The sequence below is a fragment of the Cynocephalus volans genome, chromosome 6 (genome assembly GCF_027409185.1).
Source record: "Cynocephalus volans isolate mCynVol1 chromosome 6, mCynVol1.pri, whole genome shotgun sequence".
NCBI lineage: Eukaryota > Metazoa > Chordata > Mammalia > Dermoptera > Cynocephalidae > Cynocephalus > Cynocephalus volans.
In genome coordinates this window covers 536,492-563,522 of record NC_084465.1, presented here as the reverse complement: position 1 = coordinate 563,522, position 27,031 = coordinate 536,492, and the positions used below count along the sequence as shown (strand labels likewise).

Below are 27,031 nucleotides of genomic sequence, written 5' to 3'. Positions count from 1 at the left end.
AGTTATCATTATTTTGCTTCCAGAGGTAGGGCTCCCTCAAGGATTTCTTGTAAAGCCAGTTTCATGGGGGTGAATTCTTGTGTTTTTTTTTTTTTTGGTCAGGGGTAGACACTGTTTCTCCTTCATTTCTGACAGATAGCTTTGCTGGATATAGTATTCTTGTGTGTCAGTTTTTTTCTTTTGGTACTTTGACTGTATCATCTCACTCTCTCAGGTAGGGTATTTTAGGTTTGTTCTAGGAAGTGCAGTAGTATAGCCTCCATGTGATTCCTTTAGCTGTATTCAACATCAGAGTTGTCTGTGAGTGCCTCTGAGGCCTAGGGGCCCATCCACTCAGCAGCTCCTTGCTCGTTACAAGGGTTGAGTTGCAGTGGTCATAGTTGAGGTCGTGAGCTTACAAACTCTGGAGTGCTCTGAATCTCCTCACCTGGAGTGGGTAACTCAGGGCAGGCTTGCTGGTGCCTGGGCCAGGATCCTGTGCCCCTTATAGAGGCACTGGAGTTCCCTGCAGCTCCTCAGCTGAAGTGGATGACTCTGGGTGGGATCTCTGGGGCTTTGGGCTGAGCCCTGCACCCCCAAAGGAAGTGCTGGGGCACTCTGTAGCTGATGTGGGCAACACTGGATGAGGTCACTGTGGCCATGGGTAGGCCTTGCACTCCTAAGAGAGACACTAGGCCACTTTGCAGCTCCTCAGCTGGAGTAAGCCACCCTGTGCAAGGTCACTGGGGTTGCAGCCAGGACCCTGAGCTCCCAGGAGAGATTTTTGGTCTCTCTTTAGCTCCTCAGCTGGAGTAGACCCCTCTGGATAAGGTTGCTGGTGCCATGGAATGGACCCTCTGCCCCCAAGAGAGATGTTGGGTCCCTCTGCACCTCCCCAGCTGGAGCAGGTAGGCCTGGGCGAGCTCACTGGAGCTGCAGACAGGACTCTGTGCCCCTGAGAGAGGCATGTGGGAGCTCCACCGTTTCCCAGCCAGAGTGCATGGCTCTGGGCGGTGTTGCTGGAGCCATGGTTGGACTACGTGCCCCATGACAGGTGCACAGGTGCTTGACTGAAGAGAGCAGGGCTGCTGGCAGTGGCAGAAGGCCAGTTGGTCAGCTGTCTTGCTCTGGAAAGTGTATGTGCTGGCTCTGTCCATCCTGGGGGTGGTCTCCGCACTGTGCTGGACTGTCGCTTCCCAGGGTGCAGGGCACTGCGTGGGCTTGGGTACTGGAGTCCCAGAGTGACAAGGGGGCCTTAGGGGAGTAGAGATGCTGGGGCTATTGGGCCTGAGGGGAAAGTGAACTTAGGTGTTGGCTTAGATATCAACATGGCAATGTGCTACAGCAGCCTGGGGCCTGGGCTCACAGCCAGCAAGGACACGTGGTTTCCTGGTAGTTTGAATTCGAGATGTCCGCTCTGCAACTCCTGCTTACCTTTCCCCTGCAGGAGGACATTCCTCCTGGGTCCTGCTGCTCCTGGCTGGGGGATGGGGTGGAGCAGGCTGGGTGTTACCTTCGTTCTCCATGTGGCTCTCCTGAGTTTCTTTGCCCACTGGTGTTCCTGTGACTCCTCTGATGTGCTCCAGTGCTCGTCACTCATCTTTCCTATGTGTCTGTTCTTAACAGTGCAATTTCGAGGAGCACCATTCAGTGGGGAATAGATTCATGGGCAAGCAATGGATTGCTGGACACTGGGAATTTATTTTTAACCACTAGAATTATAGAGGTTTCCCAAAAAGGATATGTTTATTAACTGTTTTCTCTTTTTGGTCATACCTATAAGTTGCAAGGATATTTCTTACAAGAATTTAAAGTTAGATTTTGTTAGTTTTACAGATACTTGCATTTTTAAATTAACATCAAATGAACATCAAAAGCATGTATATTTTCCCAGCCTGTTTTCCGTATTCAAGTTTATGATTGTGTTTTTTTGTTTCATGTTTGATTTTTACCTCTAGGAAATTGAAAAGGAAGACATTGATTTAGAAAATGCTAGAGCTGATGAATACACAGCCAGTTTTGAAGATGATTTTGAGGTATGTATAAAAGTTAAATTTTTTCTGTTTAAAAATAATTTATTTTTTAAAATCAGCTTATGTAGAGTAATATAATACTCTTTTTCTGTTTTTTTTACTACCCTTAATACTCAATGTCTGGTCAGGTTTCCTTTAGATTTGGCTGCTCCCTGTAAAACGCTTGCTGTGCTTCTGCCAATGCTTGTTGATGCGATGTAATTAAATGACTTTACAGTTTAACGCTATTCAAGTGCACTGCATTCAAGCGTGTGTGTGTGTGTGCGTGTGCGTGTGCGTGTGCGTGTGTGTGTGTGTGCGTGTGTGTGTGTGTGTCTATATCTAAGTACATACACACGCCCACTCTCGGCCCAGAGGCTTGCGCGTCGCTGTTGTTAGTGGCTGTTAGTGTGTGGTCCTATATTCTGTGCTTCATTTTTAAAGAAACAGATGCAGCAGTTTGTTTATACAGATTTATAATTCAGTGACATTACAATCAGTGAGCTATAAAAATCTTTCTTGACCATCACAAGGACTTTTTCTATTTTAAATTATAAATCGTAGTAATTTTGTTCTATATGAGTGTTGCTTAAAGTTAGTTCGTCCTAGAGGGTTCCAGAAATGCTGTTACTGCTTGCAGGACTATGAGGACGACTTTGAGGTTTGTGACGGAGACGATGATGACAGCAATGAGGAGCCCGCGTCGAAAGACAAGACTGAAGACCTTCCTCCAGCTCGGAAGAAGGAGATCCAGGAGATTCAGAAGGCCATCAATGCAGAAAACGAAAGGATCAGCGAGTTATCTTCGAAACTGTTTCAGAAGCAAGGTCAAATAGGATGTGAAAGGTCGTCCAGGACAGGTATGGGAGGAAATGCCAGTTCAGGGGGTTCACACTGTAGACAGCATCATTCTCACCTGGTGGCCAGATGCGTCAGGAGGAGGCCATGCCCTTTGCCTCTAAGACATATGTCAGGATCATCTGATAAAAAGAAGTTGCAGGTCACTTTTCTGCCCAGCACTGTTCTCGGCATGTAGCCATGTCTGCGTCCCCGTTTTTCCTGACAACTCCCTCCTTTAGTTTCAAAGAGGAGGAGTCCCAGCTGTCAGTGGACAAGAGCCACAGGCTGGCCCAGCCTGTTAGCAGGCACACTTCCGAGTGAGCCTTTTCCCCCAGAGATTTTCTTTATGAAATTAGAAATGTATTTTTTCCCCAAATTCTTGGCATCTGGATATGATAAGTTACTTGTGAGAGTGGGAGTAAATATTTTAGAATCACTTAAAGGGAAGACTATGATGTTTTAATAAAAAATTAGCACTAAAAAATAGCAGTAAAAGGACAATATTGAAAATATTGGATGATATACTACTTTAAATTATCTAGTAAAATAATAAGTAATTAATTATAAGTAGTAATTAATGTAATAATACCAGTGAAGATTTGCCAGAATTTTCACTACTATCATATTTTGTGCCTGCTACAGAGGTAGCAGGACTTACCTTAGCAGTGCTGGTGTATAGAGTGCTCTTTGAATATATAGCTGAAGAAATTTCCTTGAAGCCAGGGCACCTGTCCAGGTGACAACCTGCCCTTATTCTGGCCCTGTCGACCAGCTGAGTTTTGGGGACTGGTTCCATGGTGTCTCCGAGGGGCAGGAGTGCACACAGGAGGTCCTGTGTAACCCCAGCAGCAGGTTTCATGACAGCACCCAAAGCTCGCCTGCTCTGGGCTTGCTGAGAAGTGAGCAAGATTTTATTCTCAAAGTTCCTGATTTTCTTAGCAGATCTTTGAATAAATTTTATTTGTTATAGGAAGTTATTTTTTATGTTTCTTATGTGAAGGGATTTTTCACCTTCATATGCGTTGCTACCCAGATGGAGTTTGGCTGCTCTCTCGGCTCTATTTAATGTTGAGCTGGCTCAGGTGAGCAGAGTGGAAAAGGTAGCACAGCGTTAAAGCTACGTCCTGTACTGTGGGAGGCCCTGTGGACAGTGCCTGGCAGTGCTGACGTGGGCTTCAAATCCTGGGAGCTGTGTGACCTTGGGCAGTTACTCAACCTCTCTTTGCCTCAGTTTCCTTATCTGTGAAGGGTAAGGCCTTCTTTAGGGTTGTTTTGAGGATTAATTAAGTAAGATAATACGTGTAAAGTGCTTAAAAGAGTGCTAGGCACATACCGAGCTACCGTTACTATTTAATTCTCACCATCCAGTGGATGACAGAGAGTATTTGTTTCCGTGTCCTGCTTGGCTACCCCCAGCCGTCCTGGTGTTATTTTGTATGAAATGCCTTGCTGAGTCTTGCGGCGATGGTTCTATTTGATTGTAAACTGCATACCTTATCCTTTTCCAGGGCAATAGGAAACCATTTGATAAATAACTTTTTCCAGTGCACTGAAGTTACGCCTTGGTATTTGAAAGTGTACATATATCTCCAAAAGGTAGCTCCAAAAGGTAAATTGTGTACTTGGTCAGTGAATGAGCATTTCTCGAGTGCTGACACCTGGCACAGAGGTGTGTGCTCTGCTCCAGGGGTGTCTTTATTTGAATTTTAATTCTGTGAAGTTAATGATGTTTATCAGTTTCCTCATTTTCAGAACTGGAACAGTAGCATCTCTTAATGTCTTTGTGGTGCTCTGCAGTTGGCACAGCAGTTTTCATGAATACGGCCTGGCATAGTCCTCCTTACACTCCTGGGTGGGAGATGTTCTGACAGTGAGGGGACGGATGTGCAGAGACAAAGCAACCTCTGCTGTCCTGAAGGCTGTCTTCTAACCCACGTCCAGGGTGTCGTCCTGACCACACCCTCTGCATCGCTGGCCTTGAGGGTTTCTGGTGAGGATGAAAGGAGATAGTGTGTAGGAAAGGGCCATGCAGGTCTTATAAAACTGGAGAATGGTAGGGTTGTTCTGCTTTTGATAAGTTCAAGCATGTACCTGAAAGGAATCTGAAGAGAGATTAAGATACTGTCAAAATACATATAATAAGCAGATAAATGTGTGGATAAGTAGAAGCAGGAAACCACCGATCATTGGGGAAGAGGTCGGTAAGGAATGGCTCGCGTCTGCAGGAGGGAGGGGCATGGATTTGTTCCTCATCATGTGAGCCTTTTCTGTCTGCGGAATACTTGATCCAGTCACAGCTTTGGGAGTCTTAGGAAGCCTTCTGATGAGGGTCACACCTGCATTCTCCTTTGTTTTGTACCCTTTGACACATTAACTATTCATTCAATATTAATTTGTACTTGTTTATGTTTTTTAGCTATTTTGTGTATCATGTTTCAATTTCCTTACTAGAGTATAATATTTATTCTTATGTACATTCTTGAGTATTCTTAAACTCTTAATAATGTGATAGGCATATACAGTAGATGACCAGTAGAATTTGCTTTGTTGCTTGAAAGTTTTATTTGAAATAAGCAGGATCAGGCCTCTTAAATGCTCATGGAAGATGTTTATCATTGTTATTATTAGTTTCAAGTAAAGAGCTTATTGAGTGTAATTGTTATATGCTTCTGATTATTTTACTCTGATTTTTTTTGTTTGAAAGAAATATTTCAATGTCATAAAAATAGGGTTTTTTTTCTTGTACAGATGCAAACAATTCCTCTTCCAGAACCCCTGTTTGTGGAATTTTTGTGGATTTTGCAACAGCCTCGCACCGTCAAAAGAGTCGGACTCAAGCCCTTAAACAAAAGTAGGTATATTGGGAAATTTGCCAAGGGTATTATGGGGTTTTAATATACTTTTCTTCAACACAATTTTATTTTCACTACTGACTCTTTAGGTATGTTCCTTAATCTGTATTATGTTTCTCTTTGTGTTCAGATGTTAATAGTGTAAGTGCTAGATGCTTGACCTGGGAGTACTTGGCCTATTTTGGCTGATGCAGAATTGCAGTGACACATTCATAAAGCTGGTGGCCAGAAACTCTCCGAGCAGCGAGTGCACCTGTCTCTAGTTTTGTTGCAGCTCAGGATACCGTTGCTCGCCTGTAAGGCACAGTTAACGTCTCTGCATTCTGAGTGAAGTGAGGCCATGCCCACTTTCAGATGAGGAAGCTGAGGAAATTAGTGATGATTCAGAGTGGTGATAACAGGTGACATATGTGAAGTGCTTGTTTCTGTCATGTCATGTGTCTCCAGGCCCTGTGCTTCCCGAGTGTTTCTGCAGGCCTCACAGCCTCACTGTTCTGTGGAGGAAGGAGTGGCTCAAGGTCAAGGTCCAGGGCTTGGTAGAGCTGAGCTTTGAACGCAGGGCTGCTGGACACCCAAGTACAAGCCTCTGATCACTGTACATTTAGAAACTGTAAAATTTAGAAATTTATAAAAGATATATTCTCAAGTCAAGGATCTGTTGTACTAAATTCAAGTATGATCGAGGAGTAAATGAATAAGATTTTTTAGAAAAGTGAGTTTAAAATCCATATCACCTAGCTCAGAACATGGCCTAAGTAAGAACTCAGTAAATATTTGGTAAATGAACAAATAAATCATTAATAATAAAAATAACAGTTTTCACAGCACTTTTGTTACCCTTATATTTTGAGGCCCCCCCATTGAGTTAGCGACACTGAAGTTTCTGGGACTATGCTGAGGTTTTGTTCTTTTTTCACCTGTTCTAAGTTATCACAAAACTATATGTGTTTTAATACAATTTTTATTAAAAAAAGAAAAAAAAAGCTACATAGGCACATGTAAATAAGAGATGATAATACATCTTAAAAAGCAGGAAAATGACCACCACAAAATTCAGAATATCAGTGAGTTATTGTGGAGATGTGTGACAGAGGAGCCCATAGATGCAGCTCGTTGGTGATTTTCTAGTTCTGGGGGTAGGTAGATCCTGGGATGTTAATTATGTTATGACATATATCGTGTTAGTATATTATATGGATCATTTTGGATCAAAAATTATGTTAAAGAGCCTGGCTGAGTGCGCACCAGCCAGAGAGGCGCCCTGCCGGAGAGGCCCAAGATCCTCGGAGACCACGTGCCCTGCGGCACCAGCGCGTGACTGAGCAGGTAGGCCTTGCCGCCACTAGACCCTATCCCCAGCCTGGCTGAGTGCGTGCTGACCAGAGAGGCGCCCTGCTGGAGAGGCCCGAGTCCTGCAGAGACCACGTGCCCTGTGGCACCAGTGCGTGACTGTTCAGGTAGGCCTTGCCGCTGCTGGACACCATCCTCAGCCTGGCTGAGTGCGTGCTGACCAGAGAGGTGTCCCGCCGGAGAGGCCCGAGTCCCACGGTGACCACGCGCCCCGTGACACCAGTGCGTGACTGAGCAGGTAGGCCTTGCAGCCAGTGGGCTCCATCCCCAGCCTGGCCGAGTGCACACCAACCAGAGAGGTGCCTCCCCAGAGAGGCCCAAGACCTGAGGCAGCCATGCACCCAGGGCGCCAGCGGGCGACCGAGCAGACACTGAGCTGCCATGCCAAATTGGCAGCCCCAGCAGGATCCTAGCCAGACAATTGTATCAAACCAGTGGATCATGAAATCCCTTGCCACAATGACTAAACATCAAAGGAAAGATATCAGAAATATGAAAAATCAAGAAAGTACACCACCAAAGGGTAATAATGCTCAAGCTCTAGATCCTATAGAACAAGAAGCCCTTGAAATGTCTGACAAGGAATTTCAAGTGACAATTCTAAGGAAACTAAGTGAGATACAAGAAGACTCAGCTAGACAACACGATGAAACCAGGAAAAGTATACAGGACCTGAAAGAAGAAATGTATAAGGAAATCAATGCCCTGAAAAACAGTGTAGCAGATTGCGAAGCTGAAGAATTCATTCAACCAAATAAAAAACACAACTGAGAGTCTAACCAGTAGGCTTGCAGAAGTAGAAAAGGGAACTTCTGACCTTGAAGATGGGCTGTTTGAAGTAACACAGGCAGACAAAAAAAAAAAAAAAAAAAAAAAAAATTAAAAACATTGAAGAAAATCTAAGAGAGATATCAGACAACATTAAGCACACAAATATCTGAATCATGGGTATTCCAGATTGAGAAGAAATCAAACAAGAAATCAAAAAATTTATTGAAACTAATGAAAACAATGATACATCATACCAAAACCTGGGGACTGCAAAAGCAGTACAAAGGGGGAAATGTATTGCATTAAATGCTTACTTCAGAAGAGTGGAAAGATGGCAAGTGAGCAACCTAAATCTTCACCTTAAAGAACTAGAAAAACAAGAACAATCCAAACCCAAAGTTAGCAGACAGAAAGAAATCATTAAGATCAGAGCAGAACTTAATGAAATTGAAACCCAAAAAATGATACAAAAGCTCAATGAATCAAAAAGTTGGTTTTATAAAAAGATAAATAAAAATGACAAACCATTAGCACAGCTAACTAAAAAAAAAAAAAAAGAGAAAAGACCCAAATACCAAAAACTAGAAATGAAAAAGGTAATATTACAACTGATACCTCTGAAATACAAGGAATCATTAGAGACTACTATAAACAACTATATGCCAACAAATTTGAAAGTCTGGAGGAAATGGATAAGTTTCAGGACACACGCAAACTATCAAAACTGAGCCAAGACAATGTAGAAAATTTGAACAGGACCAATAACAATAAAAGAGATTGAAGCTGTTATCAGAAGGCTCCCAACAAAGAAAAGTCCAGGACCAGATGGATTCACAGCAGAATTTTACCAAACATTCAAAGAGGAATTGACAGCAATTCTCTACAAACTATTCTAAAAGATTGAAACAAAGGCAATTATCCCAAACTCATTCTGTGAAGCAAACATCACCCTGATACCAAAACCAGGTAAAGATACCACTAAAAAAGAAAACTACAGGCCAATATCCTTGATGAATATAGATGCAAAAATCCTCAATAAAATACTAGCTAACAGAATACAGCAACACATATGCAAAATTATACACCATGATCAAGTGAGATTCATCCCAGGGATGCAAGGTTGGTTCAACATATGCAAATCAATAAATGTGATACACCATATCAATAAAATCAAATACAAGGACCATATGATCATCTCTATAGATGCTGAAAAAGCATTTGATAAAATTCAACACTTGTTCATCATATAGACCCTCTACAAGTTAGGTGCAAATGGAAAGTATCTCAACATAATTAAAGCCATATATGATAAACCCACTGCCAATATCATCCTGAATGGGGAAAAGCTTTCAGCTTTTCCTTTAAGAACAGGAACTAGACAAGGATGCCCACTTGTACCACTCCTATTCAACATAGTGTTGGAAGTACTAGCCAGAGCAATCAGAGAAGAGAAGGAAATAAAGGGCATCCAGATTGGAAAAGATGAAGTCAAACTGTCCCTATTTGCAGATGACATCATTCTATGTATTGAACAGCCTAAAGACTCTACAAAAAAACTCTTGGAGTTGATAAGTGATTTCAGCAAAGTTGCAGGATACAAATTCAACACTCAAATATCAGTAAGATTTCTATTCCCCAATAGTGAACATGCAGAAAGAGAAATCAAGAAAGCGTGCACATTTACAATAACCACTGAAAAATAAAATACTTAGGAATAGAGTTAACCAAGGATGTGAAAAATCTCTATAATGAGAACTACAAACCACCGCTGAGAGAAATTAGAAAGGATACAAGAAGATGGAAAGATATCCCATGCTCTTGGATTGGAAGAACCAACATTGTGAAAATGTCCATACTACCCAAAGTGATATACAAATTCAGTGCAATCCCCATCAAAATTCCAATGACATTTTTCTCAGAAATGGAAAAAACTATCCAGATATTTATATGGAACAACGAAAGACCACACATAGCCAAAGCAATTCTGAGCCAAAAAAAAAAAAAAAAAAAAAAGCTGGAGGCATAATACTACCTGACTTTAAACTACTACAAAGCTATAATAACCAAAACAGCATGGTACTGGCATAAAACACACACACTGATCAGTGGAATAGAATAGAGAATCCAGAAATCAACCCACACACCTATAGCCACCTGATCTTTGAGAAAGGCACCAAGCCTATACACTGGGGAAGAGACTGCCTGTTCAGCAAATGGTGCTGGGATAACTGGATATCCATATGCAGGAGAATGAAACTAGGCCCATATCTCTCTCCATATACTAAAATCAACTCAAAATGGATTATAGAATTAAATATACACCCTGAAGCAATAAAACTTCTTAAAACAGGAGAAACACTTCAGGAAATAGGACTGGGCACAGACTTCATGAATACGACCCCAAAAGCATGGGCAACCAAAGGAAAAATAAACGAATGGGATTATATCAAACTAAAAATCTTCTGCACAGCAAAAGAAACAATTAACAGAGTTAAAAGACAACCAACAGAGTGGGAGAAAATATTTGCAAAATATACATCTGACAAAGGATTAACATCCAGAAATACAAGGAACTGAAACAACTTTACAACAAAAAAAACAAATAGCCCAATTAAAAAATGGGCAAAAGAGCTAAATAGGCATTTCTCAAAGGAAGACATACGAATGGCCATCGGACACATGAAAAAATGCTCGACATCACTCAGCATTTGGGAAATGCAAATCAAAACCACACTGAGATACCATCTCACCGCAGTTAAGATGGCTAATATCCAAAAGAGTGAGAATGATAAATGCTGACGAGGTTGCAGAGAAAAAGGAACTCTCATACATTGTTGGTGGGACTGCAAAATGGTGCAGCCTCTATGGAAAATGGTATGAAGGTTCCTCAAAGAATTACAGATAGATCTGCCATATGACCCAGCTACCCCACTGCTGGGAATATACCCAGAGGAATGGAAATCATCAAGTCGAAGGTACACCTGTTCTCCAATGTTCATTGCAGCACTATTTGCAATAGCTAAGAGTTGGAACCAGCCCAAATGCCCATCATCAGATGAGTGGATACGAAAAATGTGGTATATCTACACAATGGAATACTACTCTGCTATAAAAAAGAATGGAATACTGCCATTTGCAACAATATGGGTGGACCTTGAGAGAATTATATTAAGTGAAACAAGTCAGGCACAGAAAGAGAAATACCACGTTCTCACTTATTGGTGGGAGCTAAAAATAAATAAATAAATACACAAATAACCTGGGGGGAAGGGAAGAAGACATAACAATTATAATTCCTTGAAGTTGATACGACAAGTGAACAGAAAGGACATTGTTGGGAGGGAGGTGGGAGAGGGGGGAGGGAGGGAGGTTTTGGTAATGGGCCACAATAATCAACTGCGTATATTGATAAAATAAAATAAAATTTAAAACAAAATTATGTTAAAGATTTTAAAACAAAAATTAGAAAAATAAAGGTTGAAACATAAACAATTTTTTTGAGAAAACTGTAGGAGTACTTTATAGGTATGTGTATGAGTTCTCACATTTGTGTATTTGTGCTTTGTAAGAAAATATAGGTACAGAGAAGGAAAATAATATAGAGGCACTTATACTAGTAGATATAAATTTAGTAAATTAACCGTAAATTTTGGGGAAAATAGATACCTTCTTCACAATATACCCAAGATATATTCCAAATGGATTAAAAAGATAAACTAAGAAAAGAGCATAGATAACGTAAGCGGTTATTTCACTGATAGGAAAGGACTTTCTAAGAATAAAAACAAATACAAAATTATAAAAATTAATGGATTATACCTCAAAAAATGAAGTTCCTGCAAGGTGGAGTAGTCTATGAATTTGACAAAATTCAAAAATATTTGATGAATTAGGAAAATATATTTACAAAATATATAATAGAGGTTCACTGTTTCTTTTTTTTTTTTTTTTTTTGTCTTTTTCGTGACCGGCACTCAGCCAGTGAGTGCACCGGGGCCATTCCTATATAGGATCCGAACCAGCGGCGGGAGCGTCGCCGCACTCCCAGTGCTGCACTCTCCCGAGTGCGCCACAGGCTCGGCCTGAGGTTCCCTGTTTCTAATGCATAAAATATTTGTATAATTTAGTAAGTAGAGCTAAATATTCCGTGGCAAAAATGAGTAGAGATCCTATAAGACTTGAGATCCAGTCTGAAAACAGAAACCATTATGGGTGTTAAACAGAAGGCATGTAATATGGGGAATTATGTGGCTGCTGGAAAAGCTGAACAGCCAAGCAGGTAATGGGAGGTGACCTAGAGGTCAGCAACAGCAGGTGGCCACCACTGCCCTGAGCTGCAGGATCCAAGGCGGCCGGTAACCGCGTGGCCTGGGGAGCTGGAGCCACGGCGGGCTGCCCTGCAGAAAGCACGCAGCTGCTCCAGGCAAAGAATAATGATTCACTTGCTTGTTTCCTCTTAGTTTCTTCCCCCAGTCTCCCACCAGATGGGCCCAGGATGGTAAAGGACACAGACATTAATACAAAGGAATTTAACTGTCAGTAAATACGTGAAAATATGTTGTTTTATCAGTAGTCAGAGAAAGGCATATTCAAACAAAATGACAAGAACTTTCCCTCTATGGACTAGGAAAGGTGTTAAAAATGATAATAGTGAAGTGTTGATGAGAATGTGGAGAAACAAAGCTTGCTTGTAACCAATTGGTTCAACCTTTGCATAGGCAGTTTTCTGTAGTTTATCAAATATGTCAATCAAAATTATAGATACTGTTGAGAAACACATGATGTCATGAAAATGTTCCCCTGATATGATTAAGGTATGTTACAAAAGAATGCGTACAGGGCTTCTTCTCCATTCTATGATGGAATAGTTTGTGTCAGAGAAACCCTCCAGCTAAAAACAAGTATAAGAGCTGGATTTACATTACTAAAACAACAGCTCCTTGAATCCGCCAGGAGCAACCAAGTCAGCTGAGGCTGAAGAGCCAGGATCCTGCAAAGAAGGGAGGACATCCAGGCGATCCCCACATGTGAGACCCCTTTTCCAATGCAGGGATTCACATCTGTGTCTCTCAGCACAGTAGAGTCCAAGAAAGTGGTGGCCTAGGACTTACGACATTCTCACAGAGCCAGGGAGGCAAAAATGGAAGCTTAGGACTTTCAAGCAGAATCCCTGATGGACATCCCAGCTTTAGTCAAGGCCCCTAAGTGCTCCAGGAGGAAGGGCAAATCTGAAGTAGACTAGACCTCACAAAGCCTGAAAGCGAGCCTCAGATCATCCCAGTTTTTGCTTAGATCAGTAGAAAATATTCACATTGGAGCACCAAGATGAAGGAGGGAACGGTGCAGAAGAGACTGTAAGAGACAGGTGGGATGGAGGGAAGATAATCTAACTTATGTATAATTAGGTCTCAGAGAGAGAGAAGAGAAGGCAAGAGGCAATATGTGAGAGGCCGATGGGAGCCATCAAACGAACACACAAAGGAGCCCCAGAAGGAGGAATACAAATAACAAAAACGAAAACAGACAAAAGTCCACCTGGACACAACAGAGTCAAACTGCCAAAAACCAGAGACCAAGAAAAAAATCTTAAAAACAGCCAGCATCATAAGACTTAGAGCTAAAATTTCAAAGGAAACCCTATAGGCCACAGACAATGACAGATTTATTTAATGTGCTGAAAGAAAAGTACTGCTGAGAATTTTATACCATGTGAATAATATTTTTTAATAATGAATGCAAAAGGTAGACTTTTCAGACCCACAAGAGCTATAAGAGTTCATCGCTAGCAGACCTGTGCTAAAAGAAACAGAGGCATTTTTCAGGCAGAAGAAAAATGATCCCAGATAAAAGCACAAAACCCAAAGGAAGGAATGGCCAAGGAACAGGTCAGTATGTGGGTAAAAGAAATTAATATTGACTGCAAATAAAACACAATAATATCTTATGGCATTTACATGTATGTAGGATTAAATTGCTTCCCAACATAGCGCAAGAATTGAGGGGATGGGAAAGGGTATAATAAATTGTAATGTATCAGCAGAAAGAGGTTGATAGAGTTTGGATGTGCTGTCCCCTCCAAAACTCATGTGGAAATCTGATCCCCAACATGGCAGTGTTGGAAACTGATTGAGTCATGGGGGTGGATCCCTCATGAATGGATTAATGCTCTCCCTGGGGGAGGGGTAGTGAGTGAGTTCTCGCTCCTCAGTTAGTTCCTGCAAGAGCTGGTTGCTTAAAAGACCCTGGTACCTCCCCCGCTTCTCTCTTGCTTGCTCTCGCCATGTGATCAGCTTGTACTCGCCACTGTCTGCCACTTTCCGCCATGAGTAGAAGCAGCCTGAGGCCTGTGCCAGATGCATCTGTCCGAGAATCATAAGCCAAATAAACCTTTGTTCTTTATAAATTACCCAGTCTCAGGTAATTCTGTTATAGCAACACACATGGACTAAAACAGAGGTAAAGGGCTTAATTTAAGGTAGATTTTAATAGGTCAACAGTGCATATTGAAATATCTAGGATACCCATTAAAAGATAATGGAAAAAATTTATAACAAGCGAATAGGTAAATAGAATAATTAAAAAGTATGATTAACCCAAAACTAGGCAAGAAAGTAAAAACAAGGAATATATCAGTAACTACAAAATATATCAGTAACTACATTATATATCAATGAACTAAAAAATTCAATCATAAGACAAAGATTGTACAACCGGAAAAAAAGAACTTAAGTATATGTTGCTTTCAAGAGACAAACCTAATATATCAGGACACAGAAGGTTAAAAGCAAATGTCTGGAAAAAGATATACCAAGCAAACACTAATCAAAATAATACTGATGCCACTAATACCAGAGAAAGAAACTGAAAGCAAGACTAGTATATATGGAGAGAGTCATTTCATAATGTTCGAAGGCTCAGTTCAGCCGGTGAGTCTAACAGTCCCACTCTGTGTTGTACCCAGTAAGAGCGTTACAAAATATATGTAACAAAGCCCGACAGAACCGCAAGGAGAAATGGACATATCCACTAACACAGTTGGAGATTTGTAATATACCTTTTTTTGTAGCTGATAGAAATTTAGTGGAGACAAAAATTTCTTGGAGATATATGACTTAACCTGGTTAACAAACTACACCTAACGTACTTTGAAAATTATACTCAACAATTGCAACATCCCTATCCTTTTCAGGTGTGTATGAAACATTTATCAAAAACTGTGGACATGGGATTGAAATTATACGGAGTGTTTTCTGACCACAGTGGAATTAAGCTAAAAATCAATAATAAAAAGGCAACTAGAAAATTCCCGAAAGCTTGAAAATCAAGCAGCATACTTTAAAATAAACGATAGGTCAAAGAAGAAATCAAACAGAATTACAAACTGTTTTTAACAGTGATAAGGAAAGTCAGCACTTTCAAATCTGTGCCATGGGATGCAGCTAAATCTGTACCAAAAGACACACGTTAGAAAAGGAAAAGGCTGAAAATCAGTGATCTAGACATCCATCTCAAGAGGCTGAAAGAAGAGCAGTAAATTAGAAATTAGAAGGAACGAAATAACAGGTAAGAGCAGAAATCTATAAAATTGAAAGCAGTTGCAATAATTTCAATAAAGCAAGAGTAAATTTTTTGAAAAGAGTCATAAAACTTATAAATTCCTAGGAAGTCTGATCAAGAGGAGAGAGAAACATAAATAATCAACAGCAGGAGTGAAAAAGGGGTCATTTTACAGATCCTGCAAATGGTGAAACGATAATAAGGTGGTGGTATAAACAACTTTATGTCAGAAATTTAGGTGAAATGAATGAACTCTTAGAAACACAGAACTTATCGCAATAGATCCTAGAAGTAATAGAAAATTTGAATTGTTCTGTATTTATGAAATGTACTTAATACGTTTCCACAAATTAAACTATAGGCATAGATGGCTTATCTGGAAGAGTCTTCTAAACATTTGAGGAAGAAATAACTCCTACCTTCAAAAATTCCAGGGAATAGGAAAAGAAGCCCCACTTTCCAACTTGTTTTATGAGGCTAGCCAAACCTTGATACCAAAATTTAATAAAGAAGAGAGGAGAATTACAGACAAATATTTCTCATAAATCCCTAAAACATTAGCAAATTGAATCCAGTATGTTTTAGTCATGGTTGCCCATAAAGGCAGAACCAATAGGATATATAGAGAGAGCTATATGACAAGGGACTTATTAGGGGAATTGGCTCACGTGATTATGGAGGCTGAGAAGTCCCACGATAGGTTGTTTGCAAGCTGGAGAACCAGGGAGCAGATAGCGTGGCTCAGCCCAAGTCCAAGCTGGTGCAAGTCCCAGAGTCCAAACATGGGAGAACCTGGAGTTTTGATGCCCAAGGGCAGGAGTAAAGAGGCATCCTGGGTCTGGAAGAGAGGAGAGAATTCGCCCTCCCTCCACCTTTTGGTTCCATCCTGGTTCTCAGCTGATTGATGGTGCCCACTCACACTGAGGGTGGATCTCCCCCACTCAGTCCACCAGCTCCTCTGGAAATAACCTCACAGACACACCTGGGGCAGCTCAGCCATTCTAATCAAACACTAGGCCACCCGGGCTTCCCATTCAGCAGAACAGGGACAGGCTGAGAGCCTGCTGGTAATAAACAATGAGAACACTGAGAATAAATAGTGCTTTCCAGCTGTCTGGGTATCCCTTAATGCAGTCAGTCTGACACCAAAAATCAGCCGTCTCACAGTGACACCTAATCAGTGATGCCTAATAATTAGGATGCAAGATTGGTTTAACATTCAAAAACCAATCGTGTGATTCATCATTATGGTAGAATAAAAGAGAAACACTACATAGTCATCTTGATAGATGCAGGAAAAAATTTGAAAAAATTCAGTATCCATTCACGACAATTTTTAGCAAACTAGGACTGAAGGGAATTTGCTTTATGTGACAAAATGTATCTATAAAAATTCTACAGCTAATGTAAGAGCTGTTGGAAGCTTTTCTTCTCAGATCTGTAATGAGCTTGTAATATCTACTGTCATCACTTCTGTTCAACATTGTGCAAGATTCTAGCCAGCCTAAGGCAAGAAAAAGAAATAAAAATTATAAGTTTAGAAAAAAGTAAAACTATTATTCACTCACAAGATGATTGCGTACACAGAAATTTAAAAACCTATAGGTAAGCTCTAAAACTTATGACTAACTAAGTAATGAGTGAATTTGGGAAAGATACAGGGTAAAAAGGCAGTCAATATACAGCAATCAATTGTATCTCTATATACTAGTGAAAAATATATAAATTTTACCATTTACGATAGGATTAGGATGGATGTGATGGAAGATATGCAAGACTTCAACACAAAAAACTTAACAGATATTACTGACATCTAAGAAATTCTACGTAAATGGGTTGCATAGCATGTTCATAAATGGGAAGTCTTAATAGAGCAAAGATGTCAGTTTCGCCCAAAGTAAGTAGATTCAATGCTGTTCCAGTAAAAATCTCAGCAGGGTCATGTGTGTGTAAATTCACACATTTTAGAACGCTGGTTCTAAAATTTATATGGAATTGCAAAGGGTCAAAAAGAGCAAAGACAGTATTGAAAAACAAAGTCAGAGGACTTAAGCTCAGATATCAGTATTTATTATAAAGCTGTGGTAATTAAACTGTCACTGCCACAAGGATGACCGAATAGACCAATGCACAAGGCAGGGAGTCCAGAAGCAGAGTCCTGCGCATATCGTCACCTGACCTACCAATGCCACTGCAGTGTGGTGGAGACAGGAGGGTCCCTTCCAGGAACGGTGCTGGAACAATTAGATATGCCTATGGAGACACAGGATCCTGAGCCCTGCCTTGCCCCATGTGCGGTCAGTGAGCGCGGCGGTAGACCACGGAAGTGGGAGCATCTTCTCTTGCAGGTGCCATGTGGTTGAAGGATTTGTGGAGACAGAGGGCTGGCTGGTTAGCTCAGTTGGTTAGAGTGTGGTACTATACCACCAAGGTCAGGGGTTAGATAGATCCCCGTACCAGCCAGCTGCCAAAAAAAAAACCAAAACAGTGGCCTGGAAGTCGGAAAGACAGGAGATGGTGGGTAGAGGATAAGATTGTGGGAAAGTGACAGTTTTTGGTGAAGACCCCAAGAGTGAGTAGAGAAGGGAGGGGAGGGGGCGGAGGAAGGGAGAGGGACAGGGGAGCAAATCACACTACGGAGATGCTAGGACGCTGGAAGGATCCTCCATTCGTTCACGCATTCAGCGTGTATGTGTTGAGCACCAGCTGTGTGGAAATAATAGTAAATGAAAGAAAGAAAGACCTCTGCCCTTGCAGGGCTTACGGTCTAGTGGGTGTGACAGACTGTCACTTTCCTAAGGATCGATCCCCTGCACACTAACGTCAAGGTGTCTTGAAGGAAAAGAGAAACCGGCAAAGAGGCAAGAGGAGACCACGTGGGTGTGGTGTTTGGAAGCCGGTGGGGCAGGAGGGTGACAACTGAGCCAGACGCAGACGCTGCCTCTAGGTCCAAGTCTGTGAGAACACAGAGGTCCTCTCAAGAAGAGTGTGGTCTGACAGCCTGACCCCAGCCCAGATGATACTGAAAATGTAATCCTGCCAGCCGGGACATGCCGACTCATGAAGTAAAGTGAACTGCTGTTGATGAAGCTGTAGGCTGCACACTACAGCCCTATTCTGTGTTCACTCAGGTGCGCTGCACTGCAATAACCATATGCTCTGTTCACGATATGCTCACATCACTGGTCCCTGTGTGACAAGTCTTTTACTGATTTTTGACCACTATTAAATACCTCAGACTCCCACCCACACAAAAGTTAGGTCCTTGACAATAAGCTGCATCGAACCGTAAGTTTCCTTCTGTTACCCTACACTTCCCTATGTATATTATTCAACTTAACTTTTGTCCTCTTTCCAATTTATTTAAAGGACTCGAAGTACAAAACTGCTTCGGCTTATTGACTTAGATTTTTCGTTCACTTTCTCTCTCTTGGATCTACCACCAGTAAATGAATATGATATGTATATCAGAAACTTTGGGAAAAAAAATACCAAGCAGGTGAGTACAAGATGTATTGACTAAGTGACAAAATGCAAGTCGTATAATAAGATGTTTGTGTATTCCTGTATCTTGTTCCAGAATATTAGAACTTGGAAATGGTCTGTGAAGGATGTTGATTTAAGGAAAAAGGGTACCCTTCATCACATGGTATTCATTCCCCTAGAGAGATTATGCAAATGCAGAGTCAAAAGACATTCCAAAAGCCTTCTTGGGGCTTGGATGAATGATCCATGTGTAACGGGTTACTGATGGTGGAGCTGCGTTCCCAGCCTTTGAGTATAGCTTTACATAACCCCAGTGTTTTATTCAAGGTCAAACAAAATGTCAGGTTTGGATTTGTTTCTTGGGTTCCACGTGAGGACGTAACAGTCATACTTGTCAGTATGAAATCCTTAGAATTCAAGCATTTCGAAGTATGTAATACTTCTTGAGCTCTCCATAATCTGGACCCACTTTGATATCTGATCATACCTGATTCTACAGCTCCCTTCACTCACTGGTCTCTCAGTGTGCCAGGCTACTCTGTCACCTTCCACCTCCCCTTCTGTCTTATCTACCTGTTATTCCTCAGTGGCCACAGCTCGTTCTCTGGGTGAACCCTTCTCTACTGATTTACACTGAATTCTCTTATTCCAGAGTTGCTACATTATTCCCATACAATTTTGTACTTCCCTACAGTGTTTCTAGTCATTAGTTATGTGATAGTCTAACTTGACAACAAGGTTATAAAGTTCTTGAAGTTAGACATCATAGCTTACATTTTTCTTATGTCCCTGGTAGTGGTACCATCGATCTTAACATCGTGTGTTTGGGCCACTCCATAAAGAATGTTAATGGGAGGAAGGTCACAGCATGAAACTGGGGAAGCTGACAGCTTCAATCCTGGTCTTGCAGCTGATTCGCTCTGATCTGACCTTGAGTAGATTATCTAACAACTGTGCTTGTTTTCTTCATATCAAAGCTATTAGTATCAAAGCTGTCTTTATTAAAGCATGTACCTTTTTGAAATAAAAAAATTGTTTGCTTTTGCAATGCTAGTACTTTCTAAGAGAATAAGATGTGGGTAGGCTAGGTGGTAGTATTTCACACTGAAGCTCAATTGTTTGATGTGCCTTTTTGAAAACACTTTTGAAAATCAAACCTGTATATATATCAAACGTTTAACACACAAGCAGTCTTTGCATGATTGTAATTTATGCCGTGACACTTATTTTTGACACAAGCAAGAACAATGTCATTATTAACTTTTAAAAAATTGTAATTGTTTTTATTTACAGTAATGACAAATTACTCTAAAATTGGGACCAAATGTTAATTCCAGCATTCCTTTGTTTTTAAGGCATATGTTCAATGTAATGAAGATAATGTTGAAAGAGACATTCAAACTGAAGAAATAGACACCAGGGAAGTGTGGACCCAGCATCCAGGAGAAAGTGCTGTTGTGTCTGGAGGTAGTATCTTTTTGCTGTTGAGTGTCTTTATACGTATTTTTTGTTTTGTTTTTACTTATTACCTATCTTGTTCTTTCTCATTATGTTTTTCTCTTAATGTGGTTGTTAGTATATGGCTATGCAAATACCCAATATCCTTTTAAAAGAATAGACTAAGATTTATAACATTTTTTATTTCTAAACATACACATTCCAAACCGCCACTGTACAACTGATCTTTTGGAACATGCTCTGCTCTTAACATGGGGACGGTCTGTTCTCACGAATATAAAACTTTCGTGTTTTAAGGCAGTTTGCAAATATGTTCCTTCAAAACAGATAGAAGGTCCCTAGAATACGTGGTTTCTGTTAGGTACGCTGAGCTATTTACATGTTAAATACTTTACTAGTTGATTGTTTTTCTTGAGGAATTATCTCTGTATGGCAGAGAATTATATAACTTCCTTTCCTAGGGTAAGCCTCACCTTAAAAAAGTAATAAACTTAAGTAATAATTACATTGATGCCTTTAGCTATTTTCTTTAATGCATGTAAGTAGGATTCAGTTTACAGGCTTTCACAGAGCAATATACAGTTGTTATTGGAAAAAATCACTAGTAGATCTAGAGAATATAGTGTTAAGTTTTCTGACTTGTCCTTCCAGGACTCTTAATGTTCATTTGTAACACATGTTTGAGCTGTAAGATGTGCAATGCATGACTGTTTTAGAGTCAACTTTGTTGATTTTATATAACCTGTTTTTTTTAGGTAGTGAAATAAAGGATATCTCTGATACTACAGTTGTACCAAAGATTGATACTCCAAGGTTATCAAGCTTTCTCCGGGTGGCTTGTCAGGTATACTTCTCGTTATACATTCTATTCTTCGTGTAAGGGCTTAAAGTTTCATTTTACATAGAAACATAGTAGCTGCTAAAACCTTGGAGTCTTTGTGCTTAGACAAATCAGAACCAGTTATTCATTTTCAGGTATTATTTTCATACGGATTATCAGTGGTACGTTCATGAAGCCACATATGCGAAATGACACCAGGTAAATGTATATCACTAAAAGGACTTTCTGTGTACTTGTCTTCATTTTTGTTTGTTTGTTTGTTTGTTTTTTGGGGACTTTTTTTTTGGTTTATTTTTTTGTATGCACTTGTATTTGGAGTCTACACTGTAATATTTAATTTCTTATATTTAAATATTATAGACAAAACCCATCCATACTAAGTTGCAAGGCAAGTATAAATCTAGGGTATTTAAAAATAAACTCATTTTTAAACTGTTTATAAAAATTTTCAAAATACATAGGAAGATAAAGGGAACAGTATTGTGAAGCCCCAGGTACTTCATAGGTGTCACCTCATGGCAGAATTGTCTCATCTGACCATCCCGCCCCACCCCACCACCACCACATCGGTTATTTTGAAACAAATTCCAATCATTATAACTTGTCTTCCATAAATATATCAGTATGAATCAATGAAAGAAAAGTATCTCTAAAATAAAACTATTGGTAATAATTTCTAAATGACATCAAATATGAAGTTGGTATTCAATTTCCTCAGTAATCTCATAAATTTATTTTATATAAGCTCAAAATTTAAGTATAAAGCAGCAGTAAACGGCAGAACTTTGTTAAACTTTGACATGCTCTAGAGTAAGACTGTTTCTCACACTCTGCTCTGGACACTCAGTGGTCACTTTGTGTTGCTGCCACCGTCTTATGGGGATCTGTGGTTGATGAAATACTGCTGCGCTTCCATGTGATTTATTATCTTTATCAGAATCGGTTTTAGCGTGTAAGTGTCTGAAAATTAAGAACAGATGCACTTGGGTGTAGCTGAGGTGACAGGAAGGTGGGACGGAAGCAAACGAAGTGAAGACAGAGGATGCTCAGTCTGGGCTGTATGTGATCGGAGGCCTCCATTGTCTTCCACACTCCGCCAGTTCTCCCTGGACGTTCCCTGTTTTCCTCACTCCGTCCTGCCAGTTTTCTGTGAACACTTTCTACGTTTGTCACTTTCATTCTGGTAGTTGTCGGTGACCGTTTTCTTTGTTCCTCATGCCGTGTCTGTCAGTTATTTTAATCTTATGTCTTTTTCCCGTCACATTGCACGGATGATCCTGTGGGAGCATTCGTGTGCTTTAGTGCCCACTCTGGGTCTACACCAAGGCCTGGCGAGAGGGAGAGTGCTGGTGTGCAAGACGGTTCTTTACGCTGCTGCGTCCTTTAAGAGTTGTGCACATTCAGCTCTTTTCTTTACTCTGTGATTTTTAGCAGTGTGTTTAATGTAATAAAAATACAGATAATGGCTCTCCAGTGAGTTTATTTTAATCAATCTTTTTCTCTTAGGTTTTTATTCTTGTTTAGGAATGACCATATATTTTTATTTTTAGTTATGATATAGTGGACAAAGCAATTATTTTCAGAAATGGATAGATAAAAAAGTAATTTGTAAAAAATTGTCAATACATTGTATAGTTTTTTATTAAAGACTACTCACTTATCTTGGAAGGTGATTGCTGTTTTGCTTGAAGAAGATCGTTTGGCTGCTGAACCCAGCTGGAACCTCAGGGCCCAGGACAACACCCTGAATTTTTGTGATAGTTCTTCTCAGTTGAACACTGGCCTGCCTTTCCTTCAAAGTAAGGCCATTCTTGAATATGGTTTTACATTTTATTTTAATATGATGGAGTTTAATGTATATAAAACAGAGAAGTATGCAGTTTCTGCAGAACTTGAAAGTGAATAGTTAGGATTTTTTTCATAAATGTGGACATTAAATTTATGATTACCAGCTTTCATAAGATGATTAGTGAAGAGACATGCAGTGATTTAAATTAGTGAAGTTATTTAAATGAATGCAAATGGAAGTTTCCTATATTTGTTTTTAATTGTTTTCTTTTTTTTTTTCATTGTTTTTTTTTTCTTTTCTTTTCTTGAAATAAAGTAGAGGACACAGTTGGAGCAGCATGAGAGAGTGTTTAGGTCACAGTTGTATTAGTTTTGGTACAGTTTAGATATAGGTGCTCACCACTTAATGTAGATATACTTGGATTTGTAAATTAGTCCATGGTTATAGACAATAAAATGTGAAACAAATGAAGGACCTGACATTAAACATAGGGTAATTGCATGTAACTGTTCTAATTAGTTTAAACAAACAGCATTTGGAAGTCTAAATTTAAACTTCTTAAGCTGGTAACCTCTTTGCCTTCAAAGACGTGGCAGTGGGGTAGCTGATTGCTTCTATGGTCTTGGTTTTTTTGAGGAAGAGACAGGAGTAGGGTGAGCCCAGCGGTCGCCCCCTTTTCAGCAGGCTCTGGTGTCACCATGCTTCAGGACATGTGTGAAGCCAGAGCAGTTGGTGCCACTTGTTCCAGACATTTCTTCTGTCCTGCCTTATATTCAAAGATTTAGATTCATGTATATTTCTCTGTCTTTTAATACTGACACACTAAAGATGTGCTGTTCTCAAGATGCTGATGCACAGCACAGTGACAGCAGATATAGAAAAACTATACGTATATCTAGAATCCTTCATAAAGAACAGTGTATGTATGTTCTTAAAGGATTTCCTACATGTGAAAAGAGTGGAGGTTTTTCTTGTTTGCTTATTTTTGTGTTTTAGTAAAATGAATATTGAGATAATAGAAAATGAGTTGGAGAAAAGAGGTATCTGACCGTGAGTAAGTCTCACCTTTGTGGACTCAGTCACATTATATCCCAATGTGTGGTCAGATATGGTGATGCTTCAGCCTTCGTAGGATCTGTGTAGTACCATCAACACTGTGTGATGCAGCCAGCGATGGCTTGTTCATTTGTTTATTTGACAAGTATTTGCAAGTGTCCATTGTCTGGGCACTCTTGTAGGAGCTGAGATTCAACAGTGAATAGGACCAAAGTTCTGCCCTCCTGGAACTTACATTTTGGTGGGTCAAATAGACTATGAACTGGCTAAACAGATAAAATATGTAGTATATTAGAAAGGGGTAAGTCTAAGGAGAAAAAATAAAGACAGTTTCTGATCGAGAAGGCCTTACTGTGAGTGGAAACCAGAGGGAGATGAGGAAGTGGGCCACAAAGAGATTGGGGAGCTTCCTGAGGAAGGGTCCACATGTGCAGGGCCTGAGGCTGGGCCACCGTGTGTCTTGAGGAACAGTGAGGAGGCCGGGGACCAGATGGAGATGAGGTCAGTGTGGTGACAACAGAGCAGATCGGGTGTTGGCCATCATCCGGTGTATTATTTCATTTCTGCTGCTTAAAACACAATACTTGGAACTGGGTAATATGTAAGAATATTTGTTGCTTACAGTTTCAGAGGCTGGGAAGTCCAGAGTTCAGGGAACACATCTGGTGAGGGTCTTCTTCAGTGGTGGCTTTACAGTAGGAACACAGAGTCTCACGTGGCACAATGGTGGAGCAGAGAGAGACTAACCTCCTCATTCACTGTCGTTTTAAAGCCACCAGAACTACTCCCATTATTCCAGGGTGGATCAATCCATTCATGAGGGTACAGTCCTCACAACACAATCACCTGTCCAAGACCCCACCTTTCAAATCCACAATAGGATTTCTCACTCTCGTAACACTGTCACAGCAGGAACCAAGCCTCCAACACATTACACTTTGGGGGGACACAATTCAATCCATCATATCCAGTCAGTAAAACCACAGGGCTTATGGAGATTATGGGGTCAGGACACCACACTTGAAAACTTTGCGTTGCATAAAAATAGGAACGCAGTGAAAATGGTGGCATGGTTTTACGCGGGTTAAACGGTTGAGATACACGACTATTACAGTACATATGGCACTTTTCTTGGGTGAAGACCTGAAGTTTGCTAGTGGAAGTGGGCCTTGAGCGTTGCAGCTGTAAGTGATTGTGACCAGGTGGAAGGAGGGTTCCCTGCAGCCAGAGGGCAAGTTGTGTCCACAGCATGCAGTGAGCTGAGCTGCCAGCACAGTTTTCTGCACTCACACCTAGTACCTCCCAGCAGTGCTGTCTAGTTCTTCTTTGACTGTAAAATCCTCGTCAGCCTCTGACTTCCTCATCACTTCCATCAGCATCTTCTGCTGATGTGCAGGAGTTGTTGGGGCAAGACAAACACCACCAATAAAGTCTTGGGATTTAGTTCATTCACTGGAATTGAGTAAGGTCTAGAACAGAGCTCACCTGTAGCTAGCATTTGAATACAGCAGCATGCTGCCATATGATGCTCAAAAAGTTCCTAAAACTAGTGTCCTCACAGTGTGCTACAGCAAGGGGATCAGTCAAGTTAGATTATTTCCAGTGTATTCCAGCTCTGGGGTCAGCTCCAAGCATGTGTTGAGGCAGCTCAGTTTCCATGTGAATGGCTAGTAGATGAGTGAGTCGTGCTGTCCTGGGCTGCGATGTACCAAACCTAAGGGAATTCTCCTTGGACAGAGTGTTCAGGTATATAGGCTGTAGTAATCGTCAAAACCCAGATTTCATGTGTGTATGGTTTTGAAAGGACCACATTTGTTTCTTCATGCAGCTGAAATTTAACATGGTTTCTAGCAGATCACTAAAATGCAAAAATATTTTTCTTATCTTATCTCTAGACCGAAAAGTATCCTGCCTGCATGCTTCTCAAGTTCAGAGGCAGATGGTGGTCACTGTTCACGACTTACCTGAAAAGGCATCTGCCCCCCCACTGGACAGCAGATATGTCCTCTGTGTGTGGGACATTTGGCAGCCTTCGGGGCCCCAGAAGGTTCTGATATGTGAGTCCAAGGTACAGCTCTGGAGCAGAGTCGCACGCTTGGCAACAGGGGCGGTGGACAGACAGTGAAGGTGCAGAGGAGAGGGTGCGGGATGCGGAGGGTGAGAGTGGAAAGGCCGCTTTCCTTCCCTCACAGCCGCCCTCAGCTCAGTGCAGCTCTGACAAGACACAGGATGCTTTGTTTTGACTGTGGAAATTCTTAGTTCAAAGGATCAGTTGAAACTGAGAAGCCCGGGAATGTCATAGAGTAGCCCCTTAGGTCAACGGAGAATTAGGTGACGAGTGCAGGTTTAGTTGTAATGAAGACATTGGCCGACCCAGGCACAGCTCTGGGATCCTAGAGGTATATTTTTTGGCTTGTATGGTTTGGGTCCTGGATATTTTAGAGATTTCTTAAAATGGTTTGGAATGCTTCTGCCCCTCCCTCAGTCCTTCCTTGGTCACGTGTTTTCCTGCCCCTGGCTAATGGTGCGTAGTTTGAGGACCACACACGTACTGTGGAAGAGCTGTCCTTGCACATTTCTTCCTTTTTATTGGGAAAATACAAATTTGTATTTTCCTATTTATATGTTCCTTGGCCTCAAAGCCATTGATTTTCACAAAAGCTACAGAGAAGAATAACATTTGCAGGTACCGGTTTTGAGAGCTTGAAAATAATCACTTTTTGTAATGCAAGATGTAAGTATAGTGACAAAGGATGGGATTGCTGTTTTTGAAGTCCAGCCAGATGAGTCGATGTCCCCAGGTATGAGCTAGGCACCTCGTGTTTGTGACCTTAACGACCCTGCAGGGTGGGCTTGTTATCCCAGCTTTCCATTTGAGGAAACCGACACTCAGGTTAAATTTTATTTAAGTGCAGAAGTCCACATTCTGCTCACCACGTCCCCCACCTTCCTGGCGGAAGGTTTTAGAGAGACACCGTGTAGGTGGAAAAGGGCTGGGCACCGACTCAGCCAGCTAACTTCTGTGAACATGGTTCTGTGA

General features: G+C 40.9%; 1 protein-coding gene across 4 annotated transcripts in view; it reads left to right on the top strand.

The window, feature by feature from the left end:
• The window catches only part of DYNC2I1 (dynein 2 intermediate chain 1), a 94,268-nt gene that overhangs the window by 47,041 nt on the left and 20,196 nt on the right, over positions 1–27,031 (top strand). For all 4 annotated transcript variants that reach the window (XM_063099499.1, XM_063099498.1, XM_063099497.1 and 1 more), the window contains 8 exons: positions 1,938–2,015; positions 2,632–2,851; positions 5,580–5,682; positions 18,731–18,860; positions 20,203–20,314; positions 21,061–21,149; positions 22,816–22,945; positions 25,887–26,059. In XM_063099499.1, coding sequence (XP_062955569.1) covers positions 1,938–2,015; positions 2,632–2,851; positions 5,580–5,682; positions 18,731–18,860; positions 20,203–20,314; positions 21,061–21,149; positions 22,816–22,945; positions 25,887–26,059 — 1,035 coding nt within the window. The remainder of the gene's footprint in view (positions 1–1,937; positions 2,016–2,631; positions 2,852–5,579; positions 5,683–18,730; positions 18,861–20,202; positions 20,315–21,060; positions 21,150–22,815; positions 22,946–25,886; positions 26,060–27,031) is intronic.